General features: G+C 54.0%; 1 protein-coding gene across 1 annotated transcript in view; it reads right to left on the bottom strand.

Annotated features, from left to right (window-relative positions):
- The window catches only part of ADARB2 (adenosine deaminase RNA specific B2 (inactive)), a 364115-nt gene that overhangs the window by 10375 nt on the left and 332484 nt on the right, over nt 1-21256 (bottom strand). The window contains exons 5-7 of the mRNA XM_029236216.1: nt 12155-12323; nt 10248-10399; nt 2651-2819 (exon numbers count right to left, since the gene is read on the bottom strand). Of these exons, the coding sequence (XP_029092049.1) occupies nt 2651-2819; nt 10248-10399; nt 12155-12323 (490 nt within the window). The remainder of the gene's footprint in view (nt 1-2650; nt 2820-10247; nt 10400-12154; nt 12324-21256) is intronic.

Below are 21256 nucleotides of genomic sequence, written 5' to 3'. Positions count from 1 at the left end.
ATCAAAGTTATTTTTAAAGGGAAAAAACGTAGCTGGTGTATCCCCACTTCCGGCCTCGGGTGTTTTTTTCCATGGAAGGGGGAGAAGGCTCTCTCTGTGGCCGGGGTGTCCTGCCCGCATCCAGTCTGTGGTGCTGGGCATCCTGGCTTTGGTGCTGGTCCGTCAGACTCTCCATCCTCCCGGTGACGCCCCAGGTGTGCTTCCACACGATGCTGAGCATGGTGTACCCCCAGGAGCCTGGGGCCCTGCATGCGCTTGCGACTCTGTCGGCTGTGCGCCGGTTTAGGGAGGGGGGCAGCCTGGGCCTGGTTCCCACGATCTTTGGAGTGAGTTTGATAATGACATTCACATAACGCAGCCCTTTTCCCTGGGAGGCCACCCTGACCACTGGACTCGTGGGAATGTTGCACAGAGCTTCCATCCATAGGGTCGACCCCTTCCACATGCTTGGGTCCTGGGCCAGGTCTGACCCAGCCGCTCAGCCTGTGTGAGTCCTGCCCACTGTCCAGCATGGTCAGGGGCCACGCCTCCACTGCCCCGTCCACGAAAGCCTCGCCCCGACTCTGCGTTTCTGAGCACGGCCGTCATCACGAAGGAAACCCCACCCCTGCCCCCATCTCCGCTCCAGTCCAGCCTCGCTCGGCCCCCTGCAGAGCTGGACGTCTCTGCTCCCGCCTCCCGTTGGGCGATGGATGGGTGCCCACCTGCAGAGACGGGACCCTAACCTGCGCACGCACCCCTCACAGTGGCACCAGCGATCCCCTGAGGGTCAGACCTTAGACGCAGAAGCAGATGGTGGGGGTGAATAGGATTCCGGTGCAGGACATGGGGTGCAGGGGGAGGGGAGGCTGAGGAGGGGGAGGGCATCACGGGGGTTGCAGGGAGAGAGGCAGAGATGGTGGGCTTGTTCAGGGAGGAAGGTGGGGCAGGGGAGACAGAGAGACAGAGACAGGGAGAGAGACAGAGACAGAGGAGAGTGAGGAGAATGTTCAGGGAACACCTGAGGAAAGTCCTGGGAAGGTGGGCTGGGCTCCCAGGGGACTGAGTGGGGGGAGGGGACCTGGTGCCATGCCCCCCAGGCCCCTCCTGCCCCATTGTGTTCCCCGCCGTCTGGGCACCACTCACCTGGCCACCAGATTTGGGGACTAGACAGGTGACTGGCAGGGCTACCCATGAGCTGCATCAACTCCTGGATGAATGTGGGGCGGCCCCCCACCTGCCCAGAGCCACGGGTATCACAATGTCCCCAGCATGTCCCCCCTCAAAAGCAGTTAGAACCCTCCTCAGCCCAGGGACATGACGTGGACTGTGCTTTCTAAGTAGACTTTGTTAAACAGAGCATCACTGTTGGGAATGAAACCAGGGGGCCTATGGGCTCCTGGGCACGAAAGCCTTTCTGTCCCCCATTTCTTGTTTCTAGGGGACAGACTGCAGCCTCCGTGACCTTCCCTGGGTGCCAAAGGGCAATTTGAACAGTTGCTAATCAAGAGGAGTAGCCAAGAAACCACCTGAGGTGAGATTAAAGGGGCCAGAGAAGCCCATCAAGGTTAGGAAACCCGACCCCCTAAGACCCTGCACATGGCCTGATCTCATCAACAACCCCCCCTTGAAGGCTTGTTATAAACCCCTCATCAAATCCTCCCGGGTGGGGACACATAGTTTTTCGAGGCAGGAACCCGCTGTGTCCGTCTTTGCCTGGCAAAGCAATAAAGCTCTCCTTTTCTACTTCACCTAAAAGTCTGTCTCCGAGATTCGATTCGGCACCGGTGCAGAGGTGCTGCGCTTTCAGCGTCAGGACTGTTGACGTCCCACATCACCCAGGCTTTGTAGCGAGTTTAATTCTCTGTCGATTGACATTTAAGATCCTAGAGACAGTGAAACTTAACTTCTGTATCATTCATTCACTTCATTTGCTAAGGAGTCAGAATTAATTTAGAGACCCAGCGCAATCCTGGGAGAGCAAGAGAATTTCCGTTAAGGTGGAAACTGCTGCTTCTCCCCACTTCATGAATAGACGAAAACAGTACAAAGGAGGGTACGTTTCCTTCTGAGAGATGAGCTAGTTGACGACTACAGGCAGCTCTCTTTGATGCAGAAATCAGTGCTTTGCTGTATTGCAGTCAGGCAGGGGGCAGTCACTCCAGGGGAGTAAAAGGCCTTATTTCTCCTGTAGCCGTTTGGTGATTTCCCTTGAGATTTCGGATCCCTGTTCGCCAGGGCTGAGGTTTTACCTACCCCGTAGCCTAGGGAGCCTCACAGAGGCACCGAGTGCACCTGGGCCACAGCCCCTCCACATGCAGGCTCGGGTCAGGGTTGGGGTAGGGGCTGGGGTCCCCACTGCCCTGGCTCCCGAGTCCCTGGGTGTCTGCCTCTCCTCGGCCCTGCCTGCCTCTCTGACGGCTCTGTCTGGCTTTCCAGGGAGGCTGTGATGGTACAGAAAGCGCCTGGCCGGTGCACAACTGTGTGTGGGGCAGCGGGCAGCCACGTCCCGTGGCGGGTGTGGAGTTCAGGGCCGACAGGGCAGAGTCCGGGACCTTGGAGTGCACCTCAGCACCCGGCCAGGCCCCCCCTGGGACCACAGTCCCTGTCCCTGCCCCCCGCCAAACACACACCCAGGCGGCACTCGTGCAGAGGACAGAGGGGCCGTTACCTGGCAATCTTGTCCGTGCAGGACATGGTGACCAGCTGCTCGCCCAGCAGGACGCCGTCCCACGTCTGCACCGTGCCTGGGCCACGTACGGGCACTGTCCCCTCCCCGGACTCGATCTTCGTGCGCAGGTGCCCCCGGAACTTCCTGGCCAGGTGCTTGCTGCTGCTCACTAGGGTACGAGAGCTGCGTGAGACACGGGGGCTGGGGACACGGTGGGGGGGATACAGGGTGGTCACGGGGGGGCTCCGAGGGGAGGGGAAGAAGAGGGGAGCTCATTGGGAAGCAACTCCAGTGACCCTGGTGCCACCGCCTGCATTCAGGATGAGGAAGCAGCTTTGGAGGTAAGTGCTGGGCGGACGGACTTGTACAGACACGGGAGGACTGGGGCTGGGGCACAGCAACCCCTCTGGTCCAGGCTCAGCCGGCGTCACAGCAAAAGGCTGGACAGTGACCATTGGTGGCTCTGCAGCCGTTTGGTCTCGGTCCGACCACTGGACCTGCGGCCCAGCTCTCAGCACAGACGGGCCAGGGAAGGAGCTGCATTTACAGACACCGAATTTTGGGTTCCACGTCACCTTCATGTGTCAGGAGATGCTCTTCTCACCCTTTCCAGCCATTAAAACATGTAAAAACCATGCTTAGTTCTCAGGCGGCTGGTGGGATCCAGCCCAATTGCTGGGCTGCAAACCTCATCTAGATTTTAGTCCTGGCTCTATGGTTTCCTAGCTGTGTAGCCTTGGAAAAGCTACTTAAAACTACTGTGATACAGTTAGTTTGTCTGAAAATGGGGTAGTGGTGTTGCCTCCCTCCTAGGCTTAGGGACTAAATGAGATGGGACCTGGGACCCCAGAGCTGCTGCCGAGAGTCCCGGTGAGGGGGCGTCTGCTACACCCAAAGACCGGCCCATGGTAGGGGGCCTCGATGCCCTGTTACTGCTCTCCTGCCTTTGCTTTCCAGAGTCACCTCCACACCCATATACACCAGTTATTTGAAGAACTAGCTTGAACGAGAGGAAGATTAAATTTATTATATTTTTCTTTTTTAAAAAAAGGTTCTGTACATTTAGTCAGGATTATAATGTATTATAGAAATGCTTAACTGCTTTGTGTACAAATTATATATGAACTACCACAGTGATACCAACGTTGACACACACGATGGTGGGATGAACACTAAATGCCTTCTTTAAAAGGTTTCTATGTAAGTTTTAGAATTTGTGAAAATGTGTTTCTCCTTCATTTATCTGCACTGGAGTGAGGGTAAATTATTAATATAAATTATTACCCAAATAATTAATAACATTTGGGTTTATATGGGCACCTTCTCTTACAGATCTTGAAGTCATTTCCAGTATCTTTTCTCATGCTTTCTAAGAACTGAAGTTCCTTCACTATGTATTCATACTGCCTAGAGGCCATCTCTTGGGAAGAAAATTGCTGTACTCTGTGGAGAAAGTAAACTTTTGAGAGGTTTTAGATTGCTTATTGACCATACTACTAACCAGGTCCTTGATGAGATCCAATTTGGACTGGCCTATGAGTTGTCTATGGAAGGAAGAACCAAGATGAGAGACTGAGCCTGGGGGAGGGAGGCGCACAGCCAAGGGATGCCCAGCCCTCCCCCTAGGTAGAGCCTGAATCTCTTCTTTGCAGATTTAAATGGCACGAGGAATCGGGTGACAATGATGCTGCTGCTGCTGGTGATGATGGTGACGATGGTGACGATGGTGACGATGGTGATGGTGGTGACGATGGTGACGATGGTGACGGTGGTGACGATGGTGACGATGGTGACGATGGTGACGGTGGTGATGATGGTGACGTTGGTGACGATGGTGACGATGGTGACGATGGTGATTGATGGTGATGGTGACGGTGATGATAATAATGGTGGTGATGGTGAGACAGTGATGATGGTGGTGATGACGATGAGACGATGGTGATGATGGTGATGGTGATGGTGACGGTGATGATAATCAATTGAACATAAAATATTTCACCTGACTCAAAAATACTTGAGCAAAACTTTGGTTTGACCTGACTTTTTACACCGTCCAGGTGAGGTCTTTATCACATCAACTTCCTGTGGCAGGTGGCACTGAGGGAAAGGAGGGCCGGCGTAGCTAACAGTTTCCACAATTTACCACAATGTTAGGAACTAAAGTCTTCTGTGTGGGAATACTTTCTTAGGAAATACGGTACTTGCTGTCCCTCTCTTTCTGGTAATTATATTCAATAGTATCCTCACCATTCTCTCAATGTTTCAACTATTGTGTCATTTTCCAGACCTGGAAAATCACCTATTACATTGTAAGGCTCTTCTGAATTCTTACCCAGTGCTTCTGTGCAACTAACTTTCCCTGAAGCAGACTTTGTAGCCTGTTAAGGCCATGACAACCCGGAGGCCTGGCTTGAGTAACAACTGGTTTCTAGGAGTTAACCTAAAGTTTTCAGGTAGATGAATTTTTCCTGAAGAGCCAGGTGCATGAGATGCTCCTGACGAGTGTTTATTTTCGGAGGTGTTGAGTCTCGGCTGCCTCCTCCAGCTCCGCCACCAGTGTGATGAGTCCCAGCGGCTCTGAGCATCGCGATCTTGCAGAGCTCGTTTACCCTGGCTCTTTCTTGCCTGATTGCGAGAGGCAGGAGGGAGTTGAAGATGCTACTTCAAGCAGAACGAAATGCCAATCCTACCAGAAACTGCAGGGAACTGACCTTAAATTATCTGCAGTGGGTTTGTCGTGTGCCCTAGACAGCGGAAGTGTGGAGCATTAAGACCCTGCCTGCGTGGATACATAAATGCTCCCAGACCCATAAGAATGTTCTCAGCTACTTCCGATACTCCATCTCATGAGACTCTTCAGTGTAGTGTTTGCTCATCTAAAACCCTGACTTTCGGACCCTGATGTCAAGATAAAGTGCGGCTGGTAATGTGTTTAAGAAAATTGTTCAAGTGAATATTCTATTTTCAGGAGAGAATCAGATGGCGACGGAGGAAGTCCACCGAGGGAGCAAAGGTCTATCTGAAATGTGATGCATGGTTGCTGCAGTGGTGCAGGGGAGAGAAAGAGCCAGAAATGGGAAAAAAGTATAGGAAAGAAGACAATATTTTTAAACCCCAAATAAACTTCAAAAGGTATATCCCAGAAGGTATACCCATGATGTGGTCTACTATTTATTGTAATAATGACATCTACAATATTTGTCATGTGGTCACGTGGGTGTTCTTGTCCTACCTGGTGAGGATGGTGACGGTGACGATGTGAGTTAGGAAGGCATTTAAATCCATCGACCCTACAATGCACGGATATTATCACGTGTTGCATGCTCTGTAGCTCACATGCGTCTGTAGCTCACGGGGCGTCAGGAAGTGTACTTTAGATTCCCTGACTTCCTATGGGATTTTGGAGCAATCTCTTGAGCTGCCGTCATGTACAAAGAATAGAACTGGCTCAGACGTACAGGCATTCAGTTCACACTTGTAAGATAGCTGTGTGATGTAATCATGCTATTTCTCATGGCTTCTTGTGGGAGATAGATCAGAGATTTGAACTAAGTTGCTAAACTCTTCTAAAATGGCAGTAAGGACTGAATTTTCTAGGTTATTTAAAGAACCTGCCAAGCAAGAGGAATTTGCATTAGAGTGTTGGTGGGTTGGAAGGAGAACGGTCACCCAGCCACTGTGACCAGCCCGGGTCTTTTCATTAATCTCTTCATTTGGGTTATGATCAGAACTGCCCCCATGTCTGCAGGCCTTGCAGACGCTCCACCAGTCCCCCGTCTGCACGCAGGCCCGCCCTCCGGTGGGAGAGGATAGGAAACCAATTGGGCAGGAGACAGGTTAGGGGGTTTTGAACCCGGGGTCTCAGAACATGGCTGATCCTCAGAATCACTGGGGAAGTTTTAAAAGTATGGGCCCTCAGACCCACTGCATCCCGAGGCACCAGAATCTTGGGAGAGTGGGCACAGGAACCTGCATTTGTAGAAACTTCCTGGCAGTGTTGTAGCTAAGTCGGGTTTGGAAACAACCAAATCTGTGCACACCTGCTCACAGGCAGCACGCCACCCCAGACATCTTGGCCAACGGACACTGAGTCCATTTCTAAGGACTCTAGGAAGGGAGAACCTACAATCTGTCCAGGTGAATGTTTTTGAGGGGAAACAACCCCAGGGACTTTAGACTTTCTGGAGCCACAGGCGTCCCCGGGGGTGGGGTTGTGTATTGTCCCTTAGCTGCAGAGCCCCTGAACTGGGCCTCAGGGGTCTGGGGCTACTGCAACTCATGGAACCTTTAGGGCTGTGGCGACAGCTTAGGCCAGAGTCCCTGGTGGACAGCGGGGGGCTCTGCCACAGGTGGGTCAGACTTGGTTCTCTGCTGGGGTTCACTCTGCTTTCCTTCCCTCTTAAAGGACAGGGGGCCATCTGGGCAAGCCTGTTGAGAACTTCCCTTAGACCTAATCACTGAACAGGTGTGTCCGCGGTCCCGTACGTCAGGCATCTGTTGTGTGTGTGTGCCGTGTGCTTGGGCTCGTGTGTGTACATGTGTGTGAGAGAGGGAGGGGTGACCCCTGGCACCATGGCTGTGGGTTGTGCAGAAAGATGTACAACCGCTCCTGCAGACCAAGCAAGGGGTGACAATCAAACCAGCCAAAGTGACCAGGACCGGCAGGGGACATGCTGGTCGGTGGAGGGGAGGCTCCTGGAGCAGCTGTGGGTGAGAAGCTGGAGGCCTCGTTGTCCAGGGCCAGAGCTTCTCCCGGCTGTGACCCCTCTGGGGAGAGGATTGAGCATGTCATGCTCTGCATCTGTGGACGCGAGGACATTGCCATGACCTTCAGGGTCGGGTGCCCTGGGCCTGTTCAGGAGCGTGGACCCTGAGGCCATGGGGCAGTGAGGCTGGGCTTCTGCAGGGGTGGCTTGCAGGAGGCGGGAGCGCCCATCCCTGCTAAACGCCCCTCGGGCAGGCCCTGCCTCCAGGGGGCCTGTCACTGTCACCTCTGCCCTGGAGGGGACCCTTAAGGATCCCCATCACCCACACCCCCTCCTCCGAGGTCCAGCGAAGGAGGCACCCTGAGAGTGAGCCACCAGCAGAGTCACCCCATCCCCACATTAGCCAATTCTCTCTAAAACAAAACAATTCTGGGGCGTCTGTGCCTCGGCAAATGGAGAAGGCTGAGCCACCTGTAAAGGTCCTCCACATGGGGGACGGCACGCATTCGGGGCTTCTTGCCCTGGCCGACGAGTAAGGAAGGTGATGCAGGACACTTGCTGGCCGTCTGAGGGACAGACCCACCAGGTGCCCGCTTGGGGCCCCTGTGGGAACCCTGGGGAGAAACACCAGCTGAAATAACCTAGGAGCAGCTTCTAATTTCTGTAGGCACACCTGCAGCAAAAATGTGAGGAAAACGCTTTTTTTGGTCCCTTCTACCTGCACCTGCCACTTCTTAAAACACCACGAAGTAAAAGACATCTGTGCCTGGAGGAGGACACCAGGGCGCACTGAGAACATATCTGCTTGTTCTTCTAAACCACCGGCTTTGCAAGTTGGAATTAAGGCCGGGGAGGCTGATGACCTGGAACCGTCCCTGGCAGAGAGCGCAGTCTCGGGGGGGCGGGGCGGGACGGGCTCCCCTTCCTCACTCAGCCACCCCGACTCCGGCCGGCAGGAAGCTGGTGCATCAGGGCCTCCCCAGAGTTCTGTGGGACTTTTCCTCCTGGAACCGGAGGGCTCCTGGCTGGGTCTCCATGATGCCAGGTCTTCTGAGAGAAAATGGAAGGATAATTCCAAGTAGCTAATGGACCATATTTCACAATTTCACGTGGGGAATTGGTACCATGTAGATCCAGCCTGACGAGCGCCTCCGAGAAAATGAATTCTCATGTTTTCTCCTCTCTCTCTCTCTCAGGCTGCGCGGTCAGAAGGAACACTCTGCACAACCCCAGGGGCCTTTGGAGGGGCCAAGCCCACTGCCCACGTTGCCGGTCCCCCAGCCTGCTCTCCTCCTGGGGCAGCTCCCTGGAAGTTCCCTGACATGAAGTCCCTTTCGTGACTCTCAGTTTGACTTGATTCTCCCACTGACTTTCCATAGGTGGGTGTTATGGTCTGAATGTGTGTGTCCCCAGATTCTGTATGTTGACACCTAACCCCCAAGGTGATGGTGTCAGGAGGTGGGTCCTCTAGGAGGTGATGAAGTCATGAGGGTGGAGCCCCATGATGGGATCAGTGTCCTTATAAAGAGACCCCACACAGCTCCCTGCCCCTCCCTCCAGGTGAGGACACAGCGAGAAGACGCCGTCTGTGAACAAGGAAACGGGTTCTCACCAGACATCGAATCTACCAGCACCTTGATCTTGGACTCCCAGCCCCCAGAACCGTGAGGAATCCATGTCTGCAGTTTATAAGCCACCCAGCCTGTGCTGTTCAGGAGGGCAGCCCGTGCTGAGACAGCAATGAAAATGTTACCGGTACCCTATTACAGGGGACTCTGTCCAACCATTTCCCAGAGGGGAAAGCGATGGGCTTGGAGGAACATCGGTAAAAGCAGAAGGCATTATTTTGGACCCGCATACAATCTGAGTATTAGAGAAATAGGTTAAATTCATGCAGGGTTTTAAAGAGAGCGATTTCCCTGCACGTCCTTATCTTAGGTAGAGGCACTCACCGCAAGCCGGGATGCAGCCGGCATTCAGAAAGTACTCATCGCTCCTTCCCTTGGTAATTAGAACACAAGTGGACCTTCCGTGGGGGGTCAGGGCCCAAACACGCCTTCAGTAACTGTGTTGTCTGTTTCTGCTGTAGGTTCCCTCCGAGCACAACGGGCCATGGGTGCCTCACCATCTTAAGAAGGGGCTGACCCCTCATCACACACAGATACTCCACTTCCCCGCCCTCGTCAGATTTGCCTCATTCTGCTTCTGGAGGGGTTCACGTGTGTCTGCATGTGTCTGCGTGTGTGTGCGGGTGTGTGTGTGGTGTGTATACGAGCATGTGTAACACACACACGTAGCGTCAGTAACAGACTTTCCTAATGGCACCTGGGGAGACACTGACCCCATGAGACCCGCACAGAGGAGACTGCGGTGTCCTCCCCCCAGGACCATGGTGTCACCTCTTGGGTGGACGCGACTGTGTCTGTGGTCACCAGCTCTCCTAAAATACCCGAGAGGGCAGGTCCCGCCCAGGGTTTTCACACCCTTTGTGGGAGAGGCCAGGCGCCCGGGAAGATGTTTTTATCCTCCCCCATGTGCAGACGGAGGCAGACGCAGCCCTGGGGTCAGCTCCACCTCCACGTGGCCCGCCTCTGTGCTGCTTCAGCCTGTGTGCTGTGTCCTGGCCACAGGCTGCCTGACCTGCTGCAGCGACGGGGCCCCAGCAATTAGAGAGCCTCTGTCACGTCTCCAGCTACGCTGTCCCCAGAGATGAGGGCCCTCGGACCGAGGTTTTAGAGGATGCCATTCTGAGGCTGCAGATGCGCTCGCCTGCCCCTCAGGGCCGCGCCACCCAGGCAAGCAGGCGGTGTCTGAGCGGACAGCGGGACACACCAACCAGGGAGGAGAGTAGCGGGCTGTTCGAGCACAAAGGCAGAAAGCTGGGTGCTTACGGTCCGTGGTGAGCTCGTAGGGCGAGTGGAGCCGCGCATCTCCGCAGGGGGATGTGCTCACATAGAGGTGGAACAGGACATCCTCCCTCAGCCGGTAGCCGCCCTCCTGCAGCCGTACGAAGATGGAGCGCTCGCTGTCCTCGCGCCGCTTGCTGGGGACAGAGAGGGGCCCCGTCAGCTACGGGAGGCCGGCCGGGGCGCCCGGTCCATTTCCTGCATGAAACCTTCTGGACCAGCTGCGGAGCAGCTGGGTGAGAGCAACCGGCCCACAGAGGCTGCATCCTCGGCCTCCCCGCCGCCCACGGTCAAGCCCATCCTTCACAAGCCCAGCGTCCTCGGTACACATGACCCCGCATGTGAGTGTCTGTGACACGGCCATCCTGTGGGTCACGATGCTCCCTGTGTGCCTGCAGGACGCTGCGCTCTACACGGCCGCCGTGGGCAGATGGTTCTCTGTTAGACGGAGAACAGGGATAGAGAGGCAGGGCTCGGCCGCAGCCCAGTGAGGAATCCGGCGCGGGGACCCCTCTTCTTCTGCCTCGGCCGTGCCCCAGGGCTGTCCTCCCCACACGACACCCCCTTTGCCCCCCTTCTCAGTGGCAGTGAGGAGCACCCCCTGCACAGAGCGGGCCTAGCTGTGGCCCCTCCCAGACCCGTTCTCACCAGTCACGGGCGGCTCCTTCCCGCCGGTCTTGCTGTTTTTACACGTTCTGCCCCATTGGTGATGGATTCTGAGAGCACGCAGGCAGCAGAACAGACATTTTCTCCCCGGGAACCCTTGAGGCATCCCACCAGCCTTTCTGCTTCCCTGACTGTGCTCCTTCTGCTGCCAGGCCCCCCAGGCCCTCCCCAAAACCTCAGAGCAAACGCCTGGCCCTGGTTTTCTGCAGCCGTTGCTGGTCTCCGTCCCCTAACCCCGATCCCCTGAGGGCAGGGGCCTGGGTGCCCCTGGCCTGCAGCTTGGTGCCAGCACACAGCCAGCCCTAAACGTCAGCCTGGGGCCACGGTGACACATCCAGAGTTAGGAGTGTTTGGAAACATTTCTGACCTGGCAGTTGGATATTCAGGAGAGAAACCCTTCCCACATTTGGAGAGATTTCCAACTCCCTTCCCCACATTCAACCCTGGCCGCACCATCCGCCAGCCTGGAACCAGGGGGAACCTGCAAATCAGGGGCTCGGACAGAAATTAACTGAGTGTATGAAGGCATTGCTTTCCTGAGTCTACTCAGCACCTCTGGACCCGCCTTCCCTTTGTGTGGCCCCTGCACAGGCCATGGGCAGGCGGGAGTCACCGCCTGAAGCCCCCAGGCCCCTGTTGCTAGCGGGTTTGAGGAACGCTGCTCCGGAGGGTGTGGAAGGACAGCGGTTCTGGCAGAGACACACGCTGTGCCTACAGCCACCCGTGATTCTGCTACTGCTCAGGGGGTCGTAGAGGGAGATGCCCCCCAGGGGACAGCCTGCTGCTTCCTGATGGCTGCCCAACAGCACTAGGCATCCCACATCTGGGCACGTTGCTCAGGGTCTTCATTACAGAACCCCCCCCCTTTAAGATGCAAACATGCAGGGAGGAGGAGGAGGCCAGAAACAGGGAGACAGAGCCCATCACTGGCCGCCTCCGTCGTGGTGCCTGGGGAACAGGTGCAGGAAGGGTTTCCGCTGTGGGGCAGGGTGTAGGGAGAGCCCGCCCCACACAGCAGGACAGGGCTCAGAGCTGCTGGCTGGGCTCGTCCGGGCAGTTGAGCCTGGGGGCCCCAGGACGAGGCCTGGGGAGGGAAACAGACTCGACCTGGAGTCTGGGAGGGGCTGGTGTGCTTTCGGGGCATAGCCGTTGGCACGTTCAGGGTCGGCTGGGATAGAGGGACACCAGGCGCGGGGGCTGCATGGCCGCCCGGGATCCCCGCTCACCTCAGGTGCAGCTCCAGCTGTGCATACAGGAAGTGGATCAGCGCCCTCCTGGCCACGATCTCCGCATGGCAGTCGTTGACCACCAGCCCCTGGTCATTGATGTACTCGCCGCTGATGCACTTGGTCCCCGAGGACAGGACGACGACCTGGGCTTGCCTGACGTCCAGGCCTGGTGGACAGAGGAGGCGTGAGAGCCCTGCGGCCACTGCCCTCCCCGTGGGGCAGTGGGTCTGCTCTCCACCTCACCTGGCACCGCCCCCCCTGCCCCCTTGCATCCAAGGCTCAAGTTCACCTGTAAATAGCCAGCCAGTGGGACAAAAGGTACTGGGGGGGGCGGGCGTGTGCACACCTGGCTCACTTGTGAGGCCGGAGTCACGCCCAGAACTCCGTTCACTCCCCAATCCCAGCCCAGTGGGGCCCCGAGTGTGTGAACCCCGATTCCTGGCCTGAAGGACCTGAGGGCCGTGTCTCCCCACGTGTGTGACCCAGACAGGGCAGGACGCAGGCCTGTGGTTGAGGAAGATTCGTCCCTCAATTGGAAGATTCTCTGACGGGAGGGCCTTATGCTCAGGACGGAAGGATGTCTGTGAGGACAGACCGCAGGCCAGTCCCCGCCCGCCCGCCTATGCCTCTGAGGCAACTCAGGACCATCGGCCACCTTCCCTGCGTGGAGCCAGCGCCTCTCAGAACCCCAGATTCCTGCACGAAGGGACACTTGCTTCTCTGCTCCGCTCACCTCGGCGGCTTTGCCCTGAAGCTGGGGCATGTCTCTGCGTCTGGACTCAAGGCCCAGCCCTGGAGCAGCAGGAGGTCTGGGCACCAGGCAGTCTGGGCCCTGAGGCTCCTGTGAAAGTGCAGCCTGGGCCGAGGGCCACTCTCGACGCCCACAAGAGGCCAGCAGAGACAGCAGGACGCCCAGGCCAGCGCGTCCCTCTGGAACCGCCTCTCACAGGAGGTGCGGGGGTCCTGGTGGGGCGGCCCCTCCCTGGGCCCCACGCAGAGCAGGAGCCGCCTGGGACCCCGGCCTCGCTTCTGGGGCCGCATTTCAGGAGCTCCCAAAACAGGCTCACACCTGAGAACAGTGGCAGCAGCGGGGAGAGGGTGCTGAGCTTTCTGATTTGACGGCCCAGGCTCTCCGTTTTCCCTAAAGAACAGCAGGGCAGATGGGAGGTAGGTAGCGGCAATACAGCCTCCCTTCCATCCAGCAAGTTCCGTCCTGAGATCCTTATGACCCCATGGGGGGCATAGGAGGGGCCATGCCCCCGCGTCCCCCTCTGGTCCCTTCGAGGGCCGCGCACAGCTGCTTCCTAGCAAAGCTCACGGGTTCGTGGTGAGAACGAAGCAACTGGCCTTCTGTTTGGTGTGGCTGTCGTATCTCTGCATGTTGTGTGAAAGTGATGTATGTAAAAGTGATTTACTACCGCAATGTTTGCAAGTGAAATAATATGAGTGACCCACCAGTAGGGGACTGCTTAGAGCGGAGTACGTTCATCTGTATACTGGGCCCCTGTAGACAAGTTCTCTGGAGGAATAGAAAGATTTCTAAGGGATATCGTTATGTGAAAAAAGCAAGGTGTGGAGCAGCGCGTGTACAGCCCACGTTGTGCTGTGAAGGGCAGGGGTGTGGGTCAGGGCTGGGAGCCACCCGCCCACCACCAGCTGCTGCTAAGTCAGCCGCTTACTGTCTCGAGGACATGGAAGACACGCGATCCCCGGACCGGAGACGAAGGGCATTGTGACTCGCAGCACCGCCGGCAGCAAGAGCCTTGTGCCTGCTTAGGTGCCCTTGCCCGTCTCAGGCGGTGTGTGCAGGGGGTTTGCGGGTGCTGCCCGTGCTCGGGGGTCCCTGAACTTGGGGACGGCACCTCTCCGTCATCAGTGGTTAGCAAGTCCCAAAGGAAAACTGTACGTCACCCCTTGAGACTGCTCCCTGCAAACACAGCCGAAGAAACGTTCCAGGGAGAGTGATTGCCCCTCTCTGGCTGGCCTCCTGCATTGCCCTCCTCAGCCTGAGGACTGGTGTGCTCATGCCCCAAAGGACTCACCCCACCCTCTCTCCCCCAGCAGGGAAACTGCCTCCCATCACACGCGAAGGTGACTGGGCTGGCTTGCTCTCCAGCTGGCCCACACCTGATGCATGGAACTCCCACGCCATGCATGCACCCTCACCTCCAACTCTGGGAAATCTCTGGGAATGCACTCTTAGGTGTTTAGCCGGGACTAAACAATTCTTAGCCTCTTCCAACTCTCAATAGATTTTCACAATACTACATCTGACTATGGAGGAAATGATTACCAAGTTTCTAGGAATAAAACTGAAGGTAAAATATACCAACCAGTGTCAAAGAAACAAATACCCAAACTATAGAAACTAGAGACAGAACGGAGCGGCATTCACCCTGCGTGCAGACCGCCCGATGGTATGCTGTTCGATTGGTCCTGACGCCCTGTTTTCTGGGCCGTGTCCAGTGAGTGTAATGGCTCAAGCATTAGCGTTTCCACCAACCACTGGGGGAAGCCGGGCTCTTCCACGGTGTGGGCTCGGCGTCAGGAGACCCTCCTCCACGGTCCGCTCGATACTCCTGCACTGTTTCCCTCTCACCCAGGCTCCCAGCACCCCCTGGGGTTTGCACCCTGAGTATTTGCAGAGAATTTCCTGCAGTTTCACAGCTAGTCATTATTTGGTCCAAGTCTGTGTTTAATTCTCAGTCTTTTCCTGCGATTCAGTATTCTACTCTTCTCAGCTTTCTATTCTCCAAATTTCCTCGAGTCAGTTTGAAAGCAAGTGGATTTTAAAATGTCGGCTCAGGCCTTCCCTGGTGGCGCAGTGGTTGAGAGTCCGCCTGCTGATGCAGGGGACACGGGTTCATGCCCTGGTCCGGGAAGATCCCACATGCCGCGGAGCGACTGGGCCCGTGAGCCATGGCTGCTGAGCCTGCGCGTCCGGAGCCTGTGCTCCGCGGCGGGAGAGGCCACAACAGTGAGAGGCCTGCGTACCGCAAAAAAAAAAAAAAAAAAAAGAAAAAGCCGGCTCAGACATGTCTGGTCTGTGACGGATGTGCTAGGACTGAGACTGACAGGAAAGATTTTCACTTTTGATGGGGGTGGGGTGGGGGACTTTCGCCCCCTGGGATCTTGATTTACAGCGTCTCCACAAATCGGAAGACAACAGTGTCCCAGGGCTTTCAGTCTCTAACCATTGCAAATGCACCAATTTTAGGAGGACAGTTAGTTATGCGTAGGGATTTGTGCATTGCCCTGTGGATGAGGAGCTCAGAGGGAACCCCATGCAGGCCCTAGGGAGTCACCTCTCCCCACGTGCCCTGCTGCCAACCTCCTGATGCAGTCTAGTCTTTTCTGGACTGAGGGACGTGGGCTACTTCTGGCTCCAGTGGCTGCTGACGATCTGGTTGGTTAGTGAAAACTCTTTCGCTCAAGGTGATGACACAGGTATGAGCCCCTGTGAGATGGGCACCCCCTCGCCTCCCCTCTCCCGACCCTTTCATCCGCAGGAGCTGCCTTCCTGCTCAACTTCCGCCCCGAGGTCCCTGACCTGGGACTGACCCAGCTCCACCTGCCTCAGCTCCGGGGACCGTCCTCTTTCCCAGGCTCCTGCTGGCGGGGTGTCCAGAGCCCTAAACCCTGGGGATTGCCAAGCCCAGCAGAGCAGGACACAGGACTGTTGAGAGGTGCCCTGAGCGGACCCGCAGGGAGGGGCCATGGTGCTGGAGGCCAAGCCATCGGCAAGAAGCCAGGACCCTGCTTTCCCCCGTTAAACCACGAGGCCTGGGTTTCCTTACAGTGACAGCCCCCACTTGGGAGGACACCAAGTGCTCCTCTGGGATGTACGTCCCAGCAAGGCCACCTGAGCAGGTGGATGAGTCTTGAAAATGTAAATAAAGGGAAACTGGGTGAGAAAGGAGTATAAACCAGGACCCTAAGTGCACGTATCTGAAAATCAAAAGCACTTAAAGGTACAGCTTTACCCAGCTTCACATTTGCTCATTAATTAGTTCCGACCCTTCAGAATATTGTTGTACCTGCAGCCATGTGGGGTGTGGGGGTGATCCGAGCTGATTAAATTCTCGGCTAACGGACAGGACTGTGCCCAGCAACTTTGCTGATGCTTCTTCCTTCCTCCTGTCCTTCCTCCCTCCCTCTCTCCCTCCCTCCCTCCCTCCCTTCCTTCTTTCCTCCCTCCCTCTCTCCTCTTTCACAAGCAGGCGTGACCAGCATGTACAACCTGACACTCATGATTAGGGAGAATGAGGACTATTTTGTTGAATAAGACGACATGGTTTAAACACCCCAAAACAATCCCTGGCACAAAGACAAATAGTACGTATTAGTGTCTTCTTTTTATTCTTTCACTAACAAACTTAGCGTTATGTTTCCACTGGGGAAAAAAAAAAAGATTGTAGTTTAAGAGATTGGAAAAAAAATGGGCTTAGTTTTATGGCCTCGAGATAAAATAGTGTTGGGTTTTTTCCCCCGTGAAATCTTTTGGGCAATTAAATGCTGGGTTATGTCCTGATGATCATACAAAAGCAGAGCATTTGAGCAGCTTTGATGGGGGGATCTGATCTCAAAAGAATGCAGCGCAAACTCTGTCTTCCTCCTTTCTTTATGTATTTCCTCACACGCACCTCCTTCCCGAGGAGGAACTAAGGCATTCCGTGGGGGAGTGGCCCAGGGTCAGGGATCTGACCCATCGGCACCTGGTGATTTCTTCCAGACTAGACTACCGTTCATCTCTACACGAGTCGGGAGTGGCCTGTCTGGGCCTATTGTTATTTTCCCCTCTATTTTAAGGAGGGACATTTACCATAAACAAGTCAGCATGCGTGCTACGCAGGGTCAGTGGAAAATCTATCCTGCATTTTGTGGTTTAAACCTAATAGTTTAAACCCCAGATTTTTTTTTTTTTTTTGCGGTACGCGGGCCTCTCACTGTTGTGGCCTCTCCCGTGGTGGAGCACAGGCTCCAGACGCACAGGCTCAGCGGCCATGGCTCACGGGCCCAGCCGCTCTGCGGCATGTGGGATCTTCCCGGACCGGGGCACGAACCTGTGTCCCTTGCATCGGCAGGTGGACTCTCAACCACTGTGCCACCAGGGAAGCCCTAAACCCCAGATTTAAAATCAATTGTCTATCACACTCCTTATTGTGGGGCACATCGGCCTCCATGGATCTTAATGCTTCTGAGCCTGTGTCCTGTGTCTCCACAGAGATGCTGCGTCAACTTCACGTTTCTCGGCAACCACTTAGCAATCATTATGATTAATTCCTTGGAATCCAGATGATAATTTCTCATCTTTCGTCACAGCCAGGGCTTCTGTTTAGGGTTTCTGTCCAGTTCATGTCCAGCTTATCTCCCTGTGCCCTACCGGGCACAAATAAAAGAGCCTGCTTTTAATTTTATGATCAAAGTAATTTCCAGTCACTCAGGGAGAAGATGGAAAGAAAGAGTTTTGGAATATGGGAAATAAAGTTCCTGAATCCCGCTTCTGCAAGGGCTCTGTGAAGATGGGCTTCCCCGAGTGCTCCTGGTGAACTGAAAGAAGTTTCACCCGTATTTAAACTGTCAGGATTTATCGAGTGCAAGTGGGAAAACAGTGTTTAAGTGCCCGTGCTTCTCAAACCAGAGCCCGGCATGGACCCTGCAAATGAGATTCTCCACCTCCCATGCTCACCTGAGCAAAACGCACGCAGCAACCACCTCCTACAACTCACGACTCAGAAAAGTTTGCTAAGGTTCCACTGCTGAGTTAATCTTCACGATTAGCTTTACGATTTTCCCCAATAAGACAGGTCTGAACACTCTGCCCAGAGCATCTGGCGCTCTGGATGGGGTTGTTCTGGGCTGTGTTCTCTCCTGCCCGACTTCAAGGGACGTGCATTTCTTCAGGGCACTTATAAATCTCAGATGTTTGTGTATGTTTAAAGCTGCGCATTAACTTAAATGGGAAAGAGTGTTTGTACAAGCCAGAGCTTCTGCATACGTTTTGCAGGCCAGGCTAGCAAAAGACAGGTTTAAATGTAAACTTCTAAAAATATACACTAGGAAACTCTTTTTTTCTGGCTGTTTAATAACCTTAGAAATAAACAATTACATGGACAGATCTTCAGTATCACGCCCGGAGCAGCGTCCAGAGGCAACCTGGGCAGGAAGGACAGGAATCTGCCGCCACATTTTAGCGCCGCCCCCCCCAAGATGTGAGGGTCACCCAGACTCTTGGTCTTGGTGTCTGTACGTCTTAAATTCGACAATAAAGATTCCCACCTTTCCCACTTCTCGGGGTCGGAGCAATGAACTGATTAATGTATGTGAAAATGTTATCAAAATTATAAATTTCATATCAAATAAGAATCATTATTAACAGCCCCTCAAGAATCTCTTCCTCGTGGAAATGCCTGGAGCAGTCAGAGCCATCGCTTGACAACGGGCTCAATAATGTGGTCCAGGTTTGGGTTCGAGAGGGTGGTTTGCTTCTCCTCCCTTTCCAGACCCCATGGGAAGGAAAGGGTTCCAGAGGGAGCAGATCTGTGACTCTGGCGCGATGGAGGAGGGTGGATTGACCTCCACAGTCTGCTGGAGAAGAAGCCCTGGGGGTGCAGAGGAGTGAAATGCAGAGGCTGGAAAGGGGTCCCAAGTTCCAGCACAGACCAGCTGCTGCAGGGGCTACTCGTGTCCCAGAGAAATCGTGATGCCCCAAGTCGGGGCCAAGGGCAGGCGAGAGCCTGCATCCCAGATAGGACTCATCAAGTTACATTTTAATTAAGTGGCTGCCCCACTGGGCCAACCTCCCAAGAACACAGAGTAAAAGGTAGATTAACAACAAGGAAGGAAGGTAAAAGCCTGGGGATTAACTCAGAATATTAAAAATTTGACAAAAATGTGAATGAAGGAAAGAATTTAACAAATAAATGATATAAGGAAAAACTGCACAAATAAACAGCTTAAATATGTCAGGGAAGGACTTCCCTGGTGGCACAGTGGTTAAGACTCTGTGCTCCCAATGCAGGGGGCCTGGGTTCGATCTCTGGTCAGGGAACTAGAACCCACATGACACAACTAAGAGTTCGCATGCCACAACTAAGGAGCCGGCGAGCCGCAACTAAGGAGCAGACCTGCCACAGCTAAGGCCCGGCGCAATCAAAAAGAAAAAAATGTCAGGGAAGGTGACTGGCTGACATCTGCACAGTCTTATGAAATTATGTAGCATTCAAGTAAAAAAGCCCCTTCCCTTCTGTGGGCAGCGGTGGGGCGACCACTGCAACTGAATGTGTCAGACAGGATGTTTCTAGTCAGAGATACTAGATAAGAGATCATAGAAAAAACCCTTGAAAATACCGAGGGCAAGTCAGCTTGAGCTCAGCATCCCCCAGCAAACACTTCCAGGAGCAAGAGAACCAAGTCAAGACACTTAGGGAGACGTGGACATTCAGTTTCTCTCCTGCGCATTTTAATGGTGCTTCTAGAGACAGAAAGAGGACGGTGTGGATACTGGGGATGGTGGTCCAGGCGGGAGGCGTGGGGTCCCCTTGGCCGGCTGGGCAGAGGCTCCGGCAGTGGGGGAAGCCGGTTTGCGCCATGGGTGAGAAGGCTTGGAGGTCACGTGACCTCCCAAAGCCGTTTAAGAAAGCCTAGCTGCTGAACCAGCCTTCAGTGTGATGTGGTTTGAGCTGGTGGTGGGGGCCAGGAGGACAGATGTGACCCCATGGGAGGACGTGCTCTTTCTGCAGAGACTTTCCCGCCACTGAAAGCTGCGTGCTTCCAGGAAACCACCTGGCTCTGCCAGGCGATTTACAGTGTCCTGAGCGGTGGATGCTGCCCAGGGGTTTCAACTCTTGGACTCACGGCACAGGGGAAGTAGAGAAGGTAGTTATGGTACAGGACAGAGTATAAACGTCATTGGTGATGACAGTATAAAAATACGTTCATCGTGCAGAGAAGTCAGCTAGGAAAGACGAGGGTGACGGCCGCCATCCCTGATTTACAGAACGGGAAGTGAAGATGCACCATCGAAACTCGGCAGGGTGAGCATACACTTAAAACAAAGGTTTAAGTGTATACTATAGATACAATAACGAAAAATAAAATATCTAATTTTAACAGTGCGAATCGATATTTAGAATAGAAAATCTAGTATAGTATTCAGAGTCACAAGAACAAAAATTTAAAATGATTAAAATGTCTGCTTCTGAGTTTGCTCGGGGCCAAGGGTAGGGTGGAGATACAGCTTGTTATTCGTAAGTTCTCTTCTGTTTGAGTTCTTACCAATGGCTGCAGTATTTTCATAAAGTAAAAGCTGTTCTGTTCATAAGTATGTATTTTTGCTATCACATTTCTCAGAACGGTTACAAAATGGTCTTAGGCTCATTCATGAGAAGGACCCTACGTGAGCTACTTGATGTGTATGAATTGGCTTCCCACCTAAAAATGAAGGGGCAACGAGTCATGTTTTATTTCAAGATAAGTTTAATTTTATAACATTGTGATATATATTATCAAAACTAGAATAAGACACATCACTCCTCTCTTAGAGTTTCTTAGGTATTTGCTTGAATAACTGAACAAGAATTAAGATTAGGGCTTCCCTGGTGGCGCAGTGGTTAAGAGTCCGCCTGCCGATGCGGGGGACTCGGGTTCATGCCCCGGTCCGGGAGGATACCACATGCCGCGGAGCGGCTGGGCCCGTGAGCCACGGCCGCTGAGCCTGCGCGTCTGGAGCCTGTGCTCCGCAACGGGAGAGGCCACAACAGTGAGAGGCCCGTGTACCGCAGAAAAAAAAAAAAAAAAAAGAATTAAGGTTAAATTGCCCATCAACTTTAAGTAAGTGAATATTTGAAAGTATTTCTATTAGTAATTTTGCACAATCCTCCCTAATCTCTTTTTAATCAACATGTTTATTAAATCTTCTCTTTATAACAGGAAAGTAAATTTCAGCAATTTACCCTTCCATGTTCATAAATTACTAATCACCGTAGGTTTACCTTGTAAAGTCTCACTTTCACGTAATACATTTACTTCCTTTAGATAAATTGCCTGAACGTAAAGCAGTGTATGTATTAAGTGTCATTTCCCCACCGGTCTTTGTGA

Source organism: Monodon monoceros, unplaced genomic scaffold (assembly GCF_005190385.1).
Source record: "Monodon monoceros isolate NGI ecotype Baffin Bay Population unplaced genomic scaffold, NGI_Narwhal_1 Super_Scaffold_21, whole genome shotgun sequence".
Classification (NCBI taxonomy): Eukaryota; Metazoa; Chordata; class Mammalia; order Artiodactyla; family Monodontidae; genus Monodon; species Monodon monoceros.
The sequence above is the reverse complement of the archived record's forward strand: the minus strand, read 5'-3'. Positions and strand labels throughout refer to the sequence as shown.